This window comes from Perca flavescens, chromosome 19 (genome assembly GCF_004354835.1).
Source record: "Perca flavescens isolate YP-PL-M2 chromosome 19, PFLA_1.0, whole genome shotgun sequence".
Lineage (NCBI taxonomy): Eukaryota > Metazoa > Chordata > Actinopteri > Perciformes > Percidae > Perca > Perca flavescens.
This window is the reverse complement of record NC_041349.1, coordinates 16,630,204-16,648,218: the sequence shown is the minus strand read 5'-3', so window position 1 is coordinate 16,648,218 and position 18,015 is coordinate 16,630,204. Positions and strand designations below refer to the sequence as shown.

Below are 18,015 nucleotides of genomic sequence, written 5' to 3'. Positions count from 1 at the left end.
ACACACACACACACACACACACACACACACACACACACACACACACACAGATATGTCGATTTAATCATTTTAATCTATGAAAAACCAGCTCAATCTTTTTTGAAATGTATTATGTGCTCTGACACGTTCATACTGATGAATCCAGAGGCACACACGCATGTCAGACAGGCTTTCTTTCTCTCTTCTGTCTTTTTTTTGTTGCAGTTGTTGCAGCTTCAAGACCTGCACCCTCTGCCAAAGATCATTCTAGAGTACAGACAGGTCAGTCATGTTCTCTGCTGCTTTTTATTCATGTGCCATAATTGTCAAAAACATTGTTTAGCAAAGGATTTGCTTTTCTTATTAAAGTCTGAAGCAGAAGGTTATTTTGCCACCAAAATCAAATGTTAAGGTTGGAGTTAGATAGGGTATGTTATACACAATCCATTTAGGAGGAATTATGTTTAGCTCTGTCTTTTGAGGGCTTACATAAAGTATATGGATTTGGAAGTATGAAATAGTAGAGCATCTCAAAGTATAACCGTTGGTTTTAACTGTCTGCATTGTAACCTCCAGGTTCACAAAATCAAGTCCACTTTTGTTGATGGGATTCTCTCATGCATGATGAGCAAGGTGAGCCTACAGCGGGTTTAAGGCAGTTACTGTTTAAAGAAAAATTGTCCATGTATGTAAACCTAATAATGGTACACACACTCACCAAGTAGAATGTCTTAAAAACAAGATCTTTCACAACTGTGTAACCCCCTTTTTGTTCACTCTGAGATATGGATTTTTCTAGACTTCTCTCCTTGAGGCTGGAACAACTAGACAAAAAAGTAAAAACAAGAGCTGAGAGAATGCTGCAGGCTCTGCCTTATTGCACTAGAACAGTGCTTATATGCTACTAGACAAACCCGGGTTGTTCCTCTTCACCTTCAAAGGTGCTGCTGGTGTAAATGTCACAATCATTATTCTGCTGTACTTAGTACTACAATTGAAAACCACAGGGTAATGCTGTGGGCTATTCATATTTGTTTAGCACAGCTACAGCGTGGGTACATGCTGCAACCTCTAAAGGTGTGATAACACTACCCCTACAGCAGAGAGCACTCACAGGCCTGGATGCTCCTGCTGTAGTAACTAATAGTGAAACATCTTCCTGGTCTCTTCAAGCTGTTGGTCCTGTTTACTGCCACTGCTTTACTGAATTGGCAAATAAAAGATGAAGCTCTGTGTCTGACTGCCCCTCCACATGGGGCTCTGTATGGGAGTAGCAGCTTGTGTTTGTCAATATGTGCTTACTCAACTCTGCAAATGAGTCTAAAGCCATTTTGGCTTCTGATGGTGGTGATTCATTTGGTGGTCTTTTGGACAGAGCAAGCAACAATCCCAGCTAGAGAAGGGTGCTGTTGACAAAAACAAATGTGATTTGTTTTTACTCATAACCCAGATATGAAACGTGGTGGTATTTAGGTGAATGAGTATTAGTTGTTTTATATCATATTAAATCCAAACTACAGAAAGACAGTATACTGTTTTTTTTGTCAGTATGGTCTCTGAGAAAAACTAAATCTGAAAACTATGGCCAAGCAGGTAAAAGCTTGCACTGTTAATTTCCTTCAACTAGAAAAAAGCAATAATTAAGGTCTACCATGCCAAATGAATCTAGTCTCATATCACCTATCATATCTCCTAGCTGTTCTTCTAGCAACAAGCAACATACTGATATGTCATTTATGTTGGGGTTACATCACTAAACAGCAGCCCTGAGCACAATATTGCTGCATTTCCTGCTTATTTCCCAACTAAACTGGCACTACAGTCTACAAACAGCTTGTTCAAATTGGGCATCAATCATTCACATGGCATTGTTGATGCTTGTCGGTCCAAAGGCAGAATTGGAGGAACGATGGCAATGAGCATCACAGCTGTTGTTTTCAAGCTGAGTTGGATAGGAATCGGCTATATAGAAACATTACTGATTCATTGAAACATGTATATCATGTGATGAAAGTATTTAATTGTGGTTTGCAAAGTTGTAGCCTCTAAAAGTTGATGTCATAACATGTTGGATTGTATTCAATTTCCCTCTGTTTATTTATATCTGACTCTCCTTTGCATCTCTGTCTTTCTCAATAACACATCAGAACTACGTTTCCTCTACGTGGTACCAGACTAGTTCGGTGACAGGGAGAGTCTCAGCCAAGCACCCAGTAAGTATGACCTGACTGCCTTTCCTACACATCTCTCTCTGTCTTCATCTTTTTTTCTTTGATCCGGGTTGTTAAGTGGCTGCTATAGGCTTGAGCTACTCCTGCTTGTTTTTCAGCAGGACAACAGTGTTCAGTCACCAGAGCTATCCATGGTGCTGAACAGCAGGCTGTGTGGAAAGTAGGTTTGCTGCCGGCATGTCATGAACCTGTTCATGTCTGCAATACTCGCATCAAGCTCACAATACTGGAAACAGAAGGACCTGAGTGTCTGTGTTGGTTAAAATCAGGCAAGTTATTGGCATCTGGGATACATAAACTAACTAACTTTTTTATCAATGGTAACATCTGATAACGAGAATATCAAACACATATCTTCTGCATGTTGGTGTGTAAAATCATAACAAAACAGTAGAAGACTGTCCTGTTTTGGTGTTTCAGCACTGTATGAAACATCAGGTCCTTTATATAACCTTCAAAAATCTCAATATGAGCATTCCATGTAGGGATGTCACGATACCAAAAATCTAGTATTTTGTACCGATACCAACAAAAGTACACAATACTCAATACTAAAGTCGATACCACGGTGTGTGTTAAAATAAATAAATAAAATAGAAAATAATAATAATACTTAAACATTACAGTACTGTGGAAAAATGAGTACCGGCACATTTTCAGAATTTTGGTACCGAAGTACCGGTTCTCGTGACATCCCTAATTCCATGGGATTTTCTTTTCTTCCCTTCTTTTATAATCCCTGTTTGTTTTTTTATGCTTATCTAGCTTTCTCTCTCCATACTTCTCTTTTCAAAGAGATTGTTTGATGACGCTAACACCACAGTTATTACAAAACATACATACAAAATACTAGATCCTTGCTTACAAATATAGATGTTGAGATTTTGTGTGCGTATGGAAGGGGAAGGGGAAGGGGGGCTTTAGTATTTTGACTGTAGCTGTGCATAGTTTTTGGTGTCAATATTAAGTATCTTTAAATGTACAGTGTTTCAGAAAGCTTTTAAAACAACATTTAGAAAATACCAGAAATATCAGAAAATACACAACAATCAATTTTAACCATTATTGCAGCTTTTTGATGGCAGAGGCATTGTTGGATTGATCTATTTTACATTCAAATTGAGAATTTGTTTTCATAAAGAATAACTAAAACATGAAATGAATTCATGAAATGATCACCAAAAATAATGTTTTATTGGCAGAAGTACATGCAGTAATCTATGAAATGCAGACACAACGTGCTGAAGAATACATATATAAAAAAAACAGACCTCTCTCTCTCTCTCTCTCTCTCTCTCTCTCTCTCTCTCTCTCTCTCTCTCTCTCTCTCCTCAGTATGGTGTGGTCGATAGCTCATTTCAACATTACCTAGCTGTCAGGGTCCAGTGGTTCTGTCACTGAGCACTGCTCACACACATACGTAACCGTGGAGACATTGAACTTTTCTAATCTCTCTAAGCGATTTGCAGCTGTGTGTGTGAGCTACACATTGAATTGAAAGTACGGTCACGGAGTGATTTATGTGACTGTTGGTCATCTGCAATTTAACACGGCTCTGCTCTAACACAGTTCTGGGATTTGGTTGAGCTTCCTATTAAGTGTGTTGATGCTTGTATCTGGTTATGTATTTAGTGCGTTTCATGCCTATGTTGTGCTATAACTTGTTCCCAATGAAAGTGTTAAAGAACACAAAATTGCAATCAGGAATATTAGCTGATTCAGCTCCACGCTCATTGTTTGATTTGTTAAAGACTTGACTTCCTAAATCACCATTACTAATCATCAGTAAGGGATACAACCAGTTTGACAGCAATCCTACATATAGAATGATAAAAAAAAAAAGCCTAGATAGGCAGACGTGTGATATATTTATTTAAATGTTCAGTTTAGTTCGTGACAGAGCATGGAGACAAACTCTGCTGCTTCATTGATTAGATTGAGAAGATCAGAAAGAGCCAGTAGGGAGAATAGTCAACTCCCTCTAGACTTTTTTCTTCTTATTATTATTATTATTCCATGTGTATAACATGTCACTTCCCACTGCTTTGAAGGGGGGAAAGCTGCAATTTATAGTTCTGTGTTAAGGAAAAATAGGCAGCTGTCCTGCCGCTCACCACTCTGCACACACATACAGTTCATATATATACACACACACATTCAAATGAGGAGTGCTGCAGAGGGGTTTAGCTTTCATCTGTTGTGGGTTCAATTGAGGTGAATCCACACTGCAGTAACAAAGGGGTGCCTGGATTAAAGCATGGCAGCCATAAACTGGTGCTGAGTTTAAAGCGCTGCAAGAAGTGAGTCTCTCTGTGGAGCTTTGCCTCATCTGTTTTTACCTGCTAGAAGCAAAAATATCAGCTTCCGCTCAAGTCTATTTTTCCTCTCCTTTTCTACATGATACTTTATTCCTGCCCATTCTTATTCTCTTTTCCTCTCATTAACATCCTAAATAGTGTAGCAGGGAAACCAAAGAGGACAGATAAGATTTAACTTCCTCTTGGCTCATTTCTCTCTCTCCTCTGCCTTCTTCCTGACTGTTTGTAGCACTCAAAGCCGAAACAATATTCATATGGCCGGGTCCTTGATGCAGCCCTATATCATCTGCTCTCTCTCTCTCTCTTTCTCCATGCACTGTTCAGCTTGTGCCTGAGTCTTTTATGGTGTTCCAAGATTTATATACATTCGTGCCACCCACAAATGCATGAAAGTCACTCACTCCTGCAAAAAAAAACAACATACCGACTGTTCTGTCAGTTTTGGGTATATGTCAAACCATTGTTTCTTTTGTAGTGTCAAAGGGTGAAGTGCAGTGGGTTTGACTCTAAATGGTGACTTCTTTTAATATTTAAATTGTTTGTGTATCTTCTCCTACAGCAAGACTCAAAATCTCTAAAATTCAACTGAGGGATTTTATCTATAGATTGTGCACATTTACCACTCTTATCATGATTTACTTATTGCCTAGGTTACAATCATATGGTACAATGTTTACTCTAGACAGATCACGTTTTTCTAATGTCATGTAGGAAAGATATTTGATATGGCAATATGTTAATAAGTTGTGTGTGTTTTGCATTATGATTGTGCAGCTGTGTCTGTTACCTTTAGGGCTTGTCAAACTCTGTATTTAGTCATTAAATGTTTTACAGTTACAGAAAGTCTTCCCAAGGCTGATCTAAGCACTTTACTGAAGTGTGTGCCATGTTCTCTGCTGACTCCCTGGCAGTGTTAAACACACTCTGGTGCATACACACAGACAGGCATAAACTTATCTTATTTTATTTACCAATGTGGGACCAATGTTCCAGCTGCCGTGCAAAGTAAATAGTTAAGTACAAGAATATAATATTCATGAAAACAATTTGACTGCAGCACATAATTAATCATAGACAGAAGTCTCTCTTTTTTCCTAAGTAATTCAGTCATTTTGACAGTAACCTAAATTAAAAATTATGCTGACATTTGGGTAAAATCACAGATTCTTACTGGCTACATTAAATTGCCATGGGCAGTGCTCCTAGAGTCCCATATCTGCTCCAGTACTGTATATCAATCAGCCAGGGCCACTGTTAGGTAAACTGACCTTTTTTCAACACTGCTATCAGGAGCAATCTTAGAGTTCAGAGGGACAGCGACTGATGGCAGGGAGCTGCTTCCACCCTGGGTCTTAGTGCCTTCTAGTTACTCACCCTACTCCCAACTAATGGATAAGCCGGCTGTGGGTTTTGCAGCCATGTTCTGATCTCTCTCTCTTTCATGCTGAGCAGATGGATTTTGGCGGGTGTGTTTGGTTGTGGTTGCAGTGTGAATGGAGATAATTTCCCAGTGTTAAATGTGGGCATGCAGACATGCATGTGTGTCTGTATGTGTGCATGTGATGTCGAGTCAATAAATTGGTGCAGTGTGATTATATTGCCCCACACCAGCACAGTGATTCAGTCGTCCCCATCTGTTTAACATGGCAGTACTCCTCTGAGGCTCTCGCCCTGTCTCTCTGTGGGCCAGATTTATGTTTATGACAGCACAGGGAAATTTGCAGTGTCTTTCATTCAATTTGCGCTCACACGCTGTGTGTAATTGTGCCAGATGCATTGATGTAGCAGTGTGAAAAAAAGAATTGGCATGCAGACTTACAGTATCTCACAAAAGTGAGTACACCCCTCACATTGTAGTAAATATTTCATTATATCTTTTAATGGGACAACACTGAAGAAATGACACTTTGCTACAATGTAAAGTATTAAGTTTACAGCTTGTATAACAGTGCAGTCCCCTCAAAATAACTAATGTCTAAACCGCTGGCAACAAAAGTCAGTACACCCCTATGTTAAATTCCCATAGAGTCAGGCAGATTTTTATTTTTAAAGGCCAGTTATTTCATGGATCCAGGATACTATGCATCCTGATAAAGTTCCCTTGGCCTTTGGAATTAAAAAAGCCCCACATCATCACATGCCCTTCACCATACTTAGAGATTGGCATGGGGTACTTTCCATAAAATCATCTCTCAATGCAAATCAAACTAGCTATTAGGCTAACTGACATAAAACCATGCCAATCTCTAGGTATGGTGAAGGGTATGTGATGATGTGGGGCTATTTTAATTCCAAAGACCAAGGGAACTTTATCAGGATGCATAGTATCCTGGATACTATGCATCCCGATAAAGAGATGATAGAGAGATGATTTTATGGAATCTACCCCATGCCAGTCTCTAGGTATGGTGAAGGGTATGTGATGATGTGGGGCTATTTTAATTACAAAGACCAAGGGAACTTTATCAGGATGCATAGTATCCTGGATCCATGAAATAACTGGCCTTTAAAAATAAAGATCTGCCTGCCTCTATGGGAAAACCTTTTTTAGGCCAGGCACCCCTTAGCTGAAAGAGAGATGGAGTAAGGCCCCCCTACTACTGTACATATACTGTATCAAATTCAGTTGCATGTTAAACTGGGCAGAATGGATGAAAATGAATGAATATTAATATATTATGTATGCATCATGTTTTAATGCTAAACATATATGTGGAAGGCACAGTTAAGTTATATGGCTACCATAGTGGCTACTTTATCTATAGTAAGCTTATCTGCAATGTGTAAATGAAATGTATTTTTTCACAGATAGGTCAATTTATATTTGCTGGATTAATATTATATTTTCAGACATATTTTAATTTTTGAATAAATAAACTTTCAAAAAAATATGTTTTAACCTAATTTGTCGGCCCCCCTGCACTAACTCCAAATATCTTTGCTTTAAGTGATTGTTTAGTTACCTGCAAATGAAGTAGCATTAACCAAGCCTTCATTAATATTTCAAACAAAGCTAATCTAAAAACATGAAATCTCTGGGTTAACCATGCTAACAGGCGGTTTGGCAACATGTCTCATTGTCAGGCTCTTGTGCGTTCCGTGCAGACCTGCTGCGCGTTCATTTTCAGGCCATTGTGAACACATATTAGGCCATAAGGGGGGCATTAAAACGAACAAACACCAGGTTGTTATGTAGAATAAGGAACGGTGCTGTGGAAAGACAACACGAAAAACAAGCGCAACTGCATGATTAAGTGGCCCATTAAAAGTCAATGAGCCCAGGAGGGGAAAACACAAGCATGTGTGTTGGTGTGTTTGGCAGTCAATTGCTCAGGCATATTTTCAAGTAGTGTGTGTGTTTTGTGTTTGACAGCGTAGGAATATTTATGTTGTCTGTGTTTTTATGTGTGCAACAGAGGGTAATAAACCAGCATTTGTGTCAGCTCTGTAATTCAAACACGTTGATGTAATTAGGGGAGGAACAACATCGGCCGCCATTTAATGGAGCCCGTCCTGTGCCAGTGCTCATGTGTATCTGTTTGTGTGCGTCTGTGCATTTTAATGTGCCATACACACTGTGTAATCGCTTGCTTGCTGTCTGTGTCTTGAACTCTTATATTTGTAAGAACCAGTTTGAGTTTTACACATTTGGAGGACAAAATTAATTAAATACAAGGACATTTGTGTGAATTTGTGTGTGTACTCTAACAAGGCTCTCTCAGTCTTCCTCACACAGTGTCCACTGATGAACTAGTTCTCCGTTCCTCATGTCACAGTAAGGGTGATAACATCTTGCAATACCACACACACCTACACTGTATGTGGTCTAAGTCATTATCACCATATATTGCATTTTAAGATGTGTTGGACAGACACCATGCATGTGTTGCTTCTGTACATACATATTGTGCTTTTCTCTATTTCATTTTCCACTGCGAATAGTACCTCCTCAGTGTACGTGGGATTTTCACCTGATCGCCTTGAAACGGCAGTGACATCATCTTCAACAAAGATGTCTGCACTTCGTCAATTGTACGCTTTAGTTTTGCTGGCTGTAAATTTTCAAAATCTTGGGCGAGGTGAATAAACAATCTGCGGGCGCTATTGTCGGTACCTTGACTATCTAAAAATGGCGGGTTTGTGCAGGATGTCTCGCATCACGCTAGTGACAGTTCTCTCTGACCAATCAGTTGTTTGCAGTGTTTTGACTCCGCCTTCTAGTATCGGCTCAGTTTGCTTTGAACCTCGACAGAGTTGGTTCCAAAAAAAGTACCACGTAATATCCACAACTTTTGCTAATGGATAACCAAAAAGAGTCAAGGTTGAGTAGAGTTGTGCAGTACCATGCAGTGGAAATGCGGCAATAGATTATTAAGCAACATTTTATCAGTCTGTGGTTACATTTCTGATCACTACTTCATTTCATTGGCACAGACAGATGGTGTAAAAATGCTTGTGTAACTGCAATCTGTGTGTGTGTGTGTGTGTGTGTGTGTGTGTGTGTGTGTGTGTGTGTGTGTGTGTGTGTGTGTGTGTGTGTGTGTGTGTGTGTGTGTGTGTGTGTGTGTGTGTGTGTGTGTGTGTGTGTGTATGTGTGTATGTGTGTGTATTGACATTGATCCTCTGCATTGTTGTGTGTGTACACTGAGGTTACTATGTAGATTGACCAGTGCTGAGGAGAGTGATTGTGTGTGTGTAAACTGTACAGTCAGCAGTGAACAGAGCAAGCTGACCCAGACTATTTCATATTTTATAATGTCTCATTCATCCTCTCTCATGCTGCAATCACTCATGTACTGGAGTCTACATTTCTTTTATATTTTTTCCTGCTCCTCTTTTTTTCTCGTTTTTCTCGTTTGCATCTTAATCGCCTCTCTCTTTTCCCTGCCTTTCCATCTATTTAATTGTCTTTGTCTTTTCCCTTAATTCCATCTCTCCTTTCACATGCTCACATCTAACTTTCTCTTTAAAAGCATCTGGAGGTTTTGATTGCATATCAAAACACAGGGCACCATTCGCTTTTAGATAACAATAATCAACAAAAGCTATTAACAATATTTAGATGGTTGGATCCTAAATGTATTGTCCATTATCTGTGGTCCTTCTAAAGCTTTGTGTGTTATGTCCTCTCAACAAATCAATATTTTGGAGAGAAGGTCTGAATTATGATCAGTGTGATGCAACTTGGAGCTGGTCCTTACAGTAGTCTGACAAATGTTTTTGTGTTTCTTTCCTGTAATGTGCAGTGCGTGTATTTTTTGTGTTTGTAAGTGGTATTCCTGTTGCAAGGTTTGTGTGTATAAGCTGGAGAAAAAGGTCTGAGTGTACCTTGGAAAGTAGTTAGTAGTTGTAGCACTGTGTGTGTGTGTGTGTGTGTGTGTGTGTGTGTGTGTGTGTGTGTGTGTGTGTGTGTGTGTGTGTGTGTGTGTGTGTGTGTGTGTGTGTGTGTGTGTGTGTGTGTGTGTGTGTGTGTGTGTGTGTGTGTGTGTGTGTGCGCGCACTGATTTATGCTGTCGTCATTGCAACACTGTCCATGATGGGAAAGCAGAGCATTGACATCTGACACACAGAATCACCTGTCACATCACAGGGCAACACACCCACAGCAGAAACATACAGTTGTAATACCTTGCACTTTTTCCTCATGTACAGTAGTTTAGCATTGTGTGTGTGTGTGTGTGTGTGTGTGTGTGTGTGTGTGATTGGTGCCTGGTCCCTGATGGCGGCCACACCCTGCCACTGCAGTCCTGTCTTTACACCCCCACCCCCACCCCCAGCTAGTGAATAATGAATGAGTGTTGAAAGCAGAGAGCTGTTTTCTCTCTCTGGATCACACACAAGCATGCACACTCATGGTAGTCAAACCAATCGGTCAAACCAATCACCCACGTACACGTTTGGATTCTGAACATGATGGGAAACACTTTCTATGTCCCTGTCTTTGCCAGTCCCCTTCATCATGTTAGCCACTGTTGTCTGTGTGTGTTTCCATGTACACACACTAATTAATGCATCCTGCAAGTCCTTGGTAAATAACCTTTAACAACCTCCTTATACACACATAATCACACACCTTGAGTTGTTTGTGTGTTTGAAAGAGTGGATACAATGGGATTGACTGGGATTAAAATGGAACTGCTGAGTCTGAACACACTTTTTTTCTCTCCCTTACACTGTGTATTTGGGCTGATGTTCCTTATAACCTTTGCTGTTTTTCCTCCTTCAGGCAGAAGAAAACTGCATACGTGTAATTTTCTATGTATGTGTGTCTATATCAGCAACGTCTTAGATTACTCAGTGGGTCGATGCATGGTGGGCCAGGAGCCCAGTGAGCATCAGGCTGTTCCTATTTTAAGATGTACAGTATGTCTGAAAACTTGAAAGATCTGTAGTGTTGGCTAAAATCCCAGGATGGCTTTCCGTTTTCGTTTTTCCTTAATGTCAGCTAACCATTTCATTCTTTTCAGTTGTATCCAGCCCCTTTTTGCCCTGCACCTCACCGGTGGATCTCATTTAATGCATTATATGGTGGTGTGTACTGTGTAGTTGTTCTTGATTGCATCAAGAATAGGGTTGGGTACCGTTTGGATTTTTACAATTCCGATGCAAACCGGTACTTTTAAAACGATTCCAATTCCAAACCGATTCTTGAAAAACTGAAAAATTACATAAAAGAAACGTTTCTTTTTATTGAAAATTATTTAAATTTAACAATATATTAACATTTTAAAGTACCGTATTTTCCGCACTATAAGGCGCACTTAAAAGCTTTTAATTTTCTAAAAAAACGACAGTACGCCTTATAATCCGGAGCGCCTTATATATGGATCAACCTCTCAAGGATCACTGTCACGTTGACGGGACACTGCGTCGCTGTAACCTCGATTAAACTTCTACTCATTCGCGTTTTTATAACTTTAAAGCATTAAATCTTCAAAATATACAGCCATGCGACACACCAATTGAAAGCTTAGCCTCTAATGATTAATTTAAGCCCACATACAAAGCATAAGATGATTTATAGCAGTTACACAACTGTTACAAAGTAACAGAAAATAAAACAATTCAGCCGTAATCTGCGCAGGTGTCGAGAGTGCATCCATACCTGTTTTCGTTTATAAATCCACAAGAGTCCAAGGAAATGTAATATCCAAGCTTTATATTCCAAAATGATCTGTTCGCCTCACTATGTTGAAGTTTCTGGCCGAATCACAACGGAAAAACGCGAAACAGTTTTCCATTCCCGCACTTGTTATCTCCGCTAGCTTCTCTGCCCAGCTACATGATCGATGTGGGCGTCATCGTATTCCCTAGCTTCTAAGCTTTCGATTGGTAGCTCATATTAGCCAATTGTTCAGGTTTGCCTCTGATATGGCCAATGGAAGCGGACAAGCCGATGACAACATGTCAGGGACCACGTTGAGACGATCAACATTTTCTCGGACCACTTAGATTTAAATGCTATAAGACCCGTCTATCTTTTTAGCCAATGAGCAGACCATTTCGATTGATATGCAATATGGGCATGACATTCATTAACATTAACAACGTTACAATGGGAGTGAACGGAGTTGTCAGAACGCTTAATAAAGTTTGACTTTATCTGACTGTTTTGTTGACATTCCCTTTAGCACAGCTCCATCTAGTGGATGTATAACGCAACCCCAGTCAAACGTTTGACTGCAGTATCTTCTATTCTATGCGCCTTATAATCCGGTGCGCCCTATATATGAAAAAAGTTCTAAAATAGGCCGTTCATTGAAGGTGCGCCTTATAATCCGGTGCGCCTTATAGTGCGGAAAATACGGTACTTAAATATAAATTAAGTAAACCTAAGTCACCTAACACACAACTACAATAATTTAACAAATAACAGTTACACTATTAACAACTAACAACAAAATAAATGTTGAGTTGGTATGCCAACCAGCTTCAAACTTTAGCAGTTCGTTTGCAGAAAAATGACCATATTTGCCTTCTCTGGCAAGATAGGACACCTCTCCTGACTTATGGCATGTCCTTCACAGGAGAAAACTCTCTCAGATGGTGTCCAAGAGGTCTGTACACACCCAGGTATGAGTTTGAAAGGGCAGACAATTTGCTGTCCCGCCTCCCCCACCACCAGGCTACAGGCTCTTGTCCTGAACAATAGACTAGCAGAGCAAGTATAATATGTTTACTAGCGATCACGGTTAATTTGCGTTCACGTCCGTTTTGGTGAGCCCAGAGGAGTAATATGGCATTTTAAAAGTAGCCTACATTTACGGTAGCTAGCTAACGGTAGACTACAGAGAAAGTGTGATATTTTTACGTCCGTTTTGGGGCGCGTACAAAAAGCTGTCTATCAGCAGGGATTGTAGAGTGCATGTCGCAGAATAGCGCGGACACGCACTTCACACACACCGTGAGCAGGCACGTGCGCCACTCGGCAGAAAGGGGAGAAAGAAAAAAAGAGTCTCTCGCTGTCCGGAGCGACAGAGGAAAAATATTTCAACCGGAACCGAAATTTGCGTTCCAATCCAGTCCAAAAACTACCGTTTGCATAGGAACTGGTTCCATAGTGGAACTGGGTTTTGGTACCCAACCCTAATCAAGAAGCAAGTCTAAATGGAAAAGCAGCATTAAGCAGGCAGCAATATATGTTTAGATTGTGGAGGTGTCTGAAAAGGACATTGAATATTTAATTGGAGCAATATTAAAAACTGTAGCTACAGAGTCCCAATGTTAAAAGTTGTATCTCTTTGAGTTGTATTCGTTACCATAGGGACATTGGGCCACTGCAGCAGCAATTGTTAAAGTACATTACACCTAGTACAATATATGCGTAGAAACAGGGCTGTCACTTGAGCACAAACGTTTGAACAAATGGGAAGTAACAACTTGTTAAAATGTATATAATCCATGTAGCTTAATCCTTAACATTACCTTTAAACTATACTTTGAACACAATACAATAAATAACGATGCAATATAGAAATGTGTGTTGTTAAAACATTTACTTTTTTTTGTTGCTTTTAATATACTGTACAGAAGTTAAAAGAATTATACAGAAAAAGTAATCAGTTTTAATGAAGTACGTAGTTGGAGGCACTCCCACCAGCCTCATTTGAAGAGGGATGACATCATCTTATTATAATACACAGAAATACACAAAGTGATTATCACCTCCACAGCTCCATCTCCTCTTCCATCCCTTCATTACTGCCTCAAAGGAGCATGCTGGGAGTGACTGCAGATATATACCGCTGACCTTTCTCACTTATGTAGAGCTATATTAGTTTATTTAGGTTTCCACGCAGTAGGGAATAATTCATCTGTACAAAACACTATGTTGACAATGTGACCCACTTCCATTGAGTAATGACTAATGAGACAATGTTGCAGTACAACTACACACTGCACAGGGAAATAGTTAACTCCAACAGGCTTACACAATGTGTTTTCTACCTAGAACTTCCAAGCCCTGCCAAGACAGCCACTTCAAATCACCAAGAAGCAGTACATCGAAGGTAAGGTGCACACACACTCATTAACGCACACCTCCCACACGTTCTATAGAATGAGGCATTTGTGTGGGTGTGGGTGTGTTGGCGCAAGGGACATCTCTCAGGGCATCTAAAAAGCTGATGAGCAGTGAGCTAGTAAAGAGGCTTTATAAGGATGATAAAAGTCTGCAGAAGCCAGGGCTAGTCACTAAAAGTGTCTCCTTAACATTTGTGTTTGTCTTATCTGTACTGTGGCTTCTGATATTTATTTTATGTTGCATATTTGATTTTAGGATGATATTTAAAATTTGCACAGTAAGCCGTGTATAGTTATACTATCAGGTTCTAATTAACGTAATTCAGTAATAAAATATTATTATAAGAGGTGACATTGTGTTGTCTGGTATAAAATTATGCCGGTTTGATCAGGACAAAAAAGGATAGGCTAATTAACAAAGTTCCAAGATTCATTGTGAGAATGGCCCTTGTATAGTGTGTAAACTGTTACAGAGCCAGTTGAAATATCTGAAAAAAGGAACAGCTGTGTTTAATTGATCACTTTTGTAACATCGAGTGTGAAGCCCATCCTTCACCTGAAAGGTTATATCTCTGTTTACTTTTATGAGAACAATGTTTTTCTTAAGACAGCTTGGGGAGAACAAAATATCCATATGGACAGAAGCATCAATTTGGCAATCTTAGATTTGATTATTTTCCCATCACTCCTCTGTTTCACCACCCCTCTTCTTGTTATCCCTCTTCCTTTTGAATAATAAACGTGATTTCTTCCTATAAAACGTGATTGAGGGGCAAAAATTGCCCACAAGATTTTGAAAATAAATAAATAATATTTACCAGTTTAGGCCAATATCCTAAACCTACATTAAGCCAGCATTTTATTTTTATTTTATTCATTTAATTTCCATTTTCGTCTACAACATACGCAAACAGCGCAGTTACATAGAAAGGCACTGATAATAGCAGTAGTATGCTTCAGCAACTTTATGCACTAATTACTATTTTTTAAAGTGCCCCTCATCATTTTGTAAATGCCCTAATTTCTGAGACAGTGGGGGCAAAAGATGTCCCTGCAATATTAAAAAAAAAAATCCTACATTTCAAATTAATGAAAATGAAGTGTTGAATGAATATCTAAAGGACATTATTTCTTAAAGGTTACTGTATATTGATACTTGTTGACATTTTGCCTATTTCACCTATATTTTTTGTTGAAGGAAGATTAATTGCCTGAAAGAGACATTTGTTTTCAGTTGAATTACGCTGGAATGAACATTAGGTTTTCACTTATTTGTATTCTAACCTGTTGGTCTTTCCAATTATGATGTCATGGGTTTGTGACTGTCACTGCACAGACACTACTTAACAAATAATCAGCCTCTAATGAGAAATGCTTGGTCGTTGTTTTCTGAGGTTCTTGCTTAACTGGAGGGCTCCAGTTTAATACTTGTCTGCTCCAGGGGTACCAAATTAACTGACTGGCAGTGTGTCCCAAATACAGGGGAAAAAAAACTAAATTTCTCCATTTGCAGATGAATAAAACATCAAAACAAGTCCATCTATCTGTTGGCATGGTCAGGCCACATTGACTCTGCTGTCAGTCACAGCCAGTGGTGCCACACTCAGCTTTAAAGCTCTATTTCTGTCCCTTGCTTCCTCAGTGTTTCTATATGTTCTGAGTGATTCATTGGTGCTAACATCAGCACCTCTGCTCCTCACTCACTCAGATTCCCAAAGCTCCTTGTCATCAGATGCTCTTCTCTCTCTCTGTCCCTGCTACATGGCTCATATCATCCCTTCTTTCCCTCCACCATTACCCCTCTTCTCTCTCTCTGTCTGTCTTCCCTGTATCAGTTATTACTTTATGTCTTGAGGTGAGAGGTGATGCCCTAATCACAACTGATTACAGTGACTGCATGTGTGTTTGATGCCACATTTTCAGCATCAGCATGTATGTTTATGTGTGTGCATGTCCTGCTGTAGTTGTATTTTCATCATGCTGACGTGGGATGTGATGGTTCTTTGTTACCCATAATTTCTCCTGCACTAAAGCCAGCACTTCAGTCCAGCTCCTTGCAGCAGAGAGTGCAGTGATAGACTGATCCCGATTGGATTCTGATTCGCCTCTCAATGGGGCGTTGTGGCTTCACAACTTAACTACTTTGTACTCATTACATCAGATGTCAGTGTTAGCTCTCTTTATTGCTCCTCTAAGTCCCCAGCCACTCACTGTCTGTGTTTCTGTGTGGCTCTCTTTGTCCAACACACAAATAAACACACAGGATAGTTGAACTAAATTACTGTGTTATGCTGTATGTCTAGTCAATAAATTTGTTTTGAAATGTGCTGTGAAAGACATCCATGTGATGATATGCTCTGCTTATTTATGGAAGGTCGATTTAATTCAAGTTTTGCCTTGCATGGCCTCTAACCAGTGTTTCTAATAATTTCCAGTGTTTTGTTCTACAAATGCCAGTTTTTAATCTTTTGTTAAATCTGTGTTAATTTAATTTTTTTTATAATCATAAGTATACATTTTAAAAGTATAAACCTAAAACATCAATGACAGGAAAATACTATTATTATACTATCATACAATAATAAATGGTATTGTGGTAGTTTTAGATGTTTATTAGACCCAAAACACTTTTTCATCACATATGTTTGTTGATATGAATGTTTTTTTCTTGAATTGGACATATTTAAATTCCGTAAATGAATGAATACTGGAAACCCTTGTGTTGCTCAAAAACAGGCTTTAGTTTTCCTGTACCACATAAAATATTCTAAATCTAAACAAGCAGGTTACTAGAGGCTATCGTAACATGGTTTGTATATTTAAAGTAGCATGCTCTTTGCAGGGGGGATGATTTGCTGAGGTGTTCCTCAGGGGTCTGTGTTTGGTCCCCACAGGAAAGGAGGAGGAGGTGGTGACTGTTCATCCTCGGGCAATGTTCATCCCTCAGGAAGGATGGACCTTTCTTGCTGCAGGTAAGACAATAAGTAATGTCAAACTTTAATGTTTTACATCTTTCATACAGAACTATTTTTTAATCCTGTCACCCAATCTCATACAAAGTAATGAGGCTCAGATTTTCTGTGTCTTTCCGAAACGTTTGGATTGTTTTGGGAAAGGTTTTAATTAATATATTTTGGGAGTCAGCTGTTTTTATGTTTTACTGAGCACCTTCTAATATATTTTTTTTACTTCCTGCTGTTAGTCATACATATGTTTAAAACAGTTACTTTGGATCTGTCCATTGTACTTAGCATGCAACTATGAAGTAAAGGTCACAGGCATAAACTTTAATCGTTGCACATGTTTTTATACAAATTAAGTTATTCTTGATTGAGGAGCAATTAGCTGCTCAGGCATGTCATTGCATTCACTGTTGACCCAGAGACCAACTAAACCTATGGGAGTGATTCAGCCTTGTGGAAAACGTGTGTGACAACCTGCTTTGACAGCGACACGAGAGTCTGAGTTTTGGTCCTATTGTATTTTTGTACTTGCACTTACAATCTCAAATCAGCATAGATGTTTTCCCATGGCTTGATTTGACTTTTCAAGTTTGTAACTTTGAAAAACCCTCTTATGCTGAGACAACCTCAGCTGGTATTAGAAGGTCATTCAGGGTGTACCGCAGGTCCATGCTGTGCAGACTGAGGGGAGAGCTGGGACACTGTCAGCCTGGAAGAGTTTTGTAGGGAACGCTGGGTGTCTGCTGGCCCTGACACTGTCGCGCACTTACATAACCAGACAGATAAACCAGGGTTAGCAGGAGGACAGCAGCAGCAGCAGGATAAGAGCGAGGATCCCACATATACACACACAGCATGGCAGGGATTCACAAACACACACACACACACACCGGCAGGCAAGCACACAAGCACACAACCACAAAGGCACACACATGCACTTAGGCCAGGTTGCCATGGAAACAACCCCTTCCAGGGAGTCCTCGCCCAGTCACCCATTTATGT

General features: G+C 39.6%; 1 protein-coding gene across 1 annotated transcript in view; it reads left to right on the top strand.

Annotated features, from left to right (window-relative positions):
- poln (polymerase (DNA directed) nu) overlaps nt 1-18,015 on the top strand; it is a 45,513-nt gene that overhangs the window by 6,930 nt on the left and 20,568 nt on the right. The window contains exons 10-14 of the mRNA XM_028563664.1: nt 205-261; nt 556-612; nt 2,127-2,192; nt 13,980-14,037; nt 16,945-17,022. Of these exons, the coding sequence (XP_028419465.1) occupies nt 205-261; nt 556-612; nt 2,127-2,192; nt 13,980-14,037; nt 16,945-17,022 (316 nt within the window). The remainder of the gene's footprint in view (nt 1-204; nt 262-555; nt 613-2,126; nt 2,193-13,979; nt 14,038-16,944; nt 17,023-18,015) is intronic.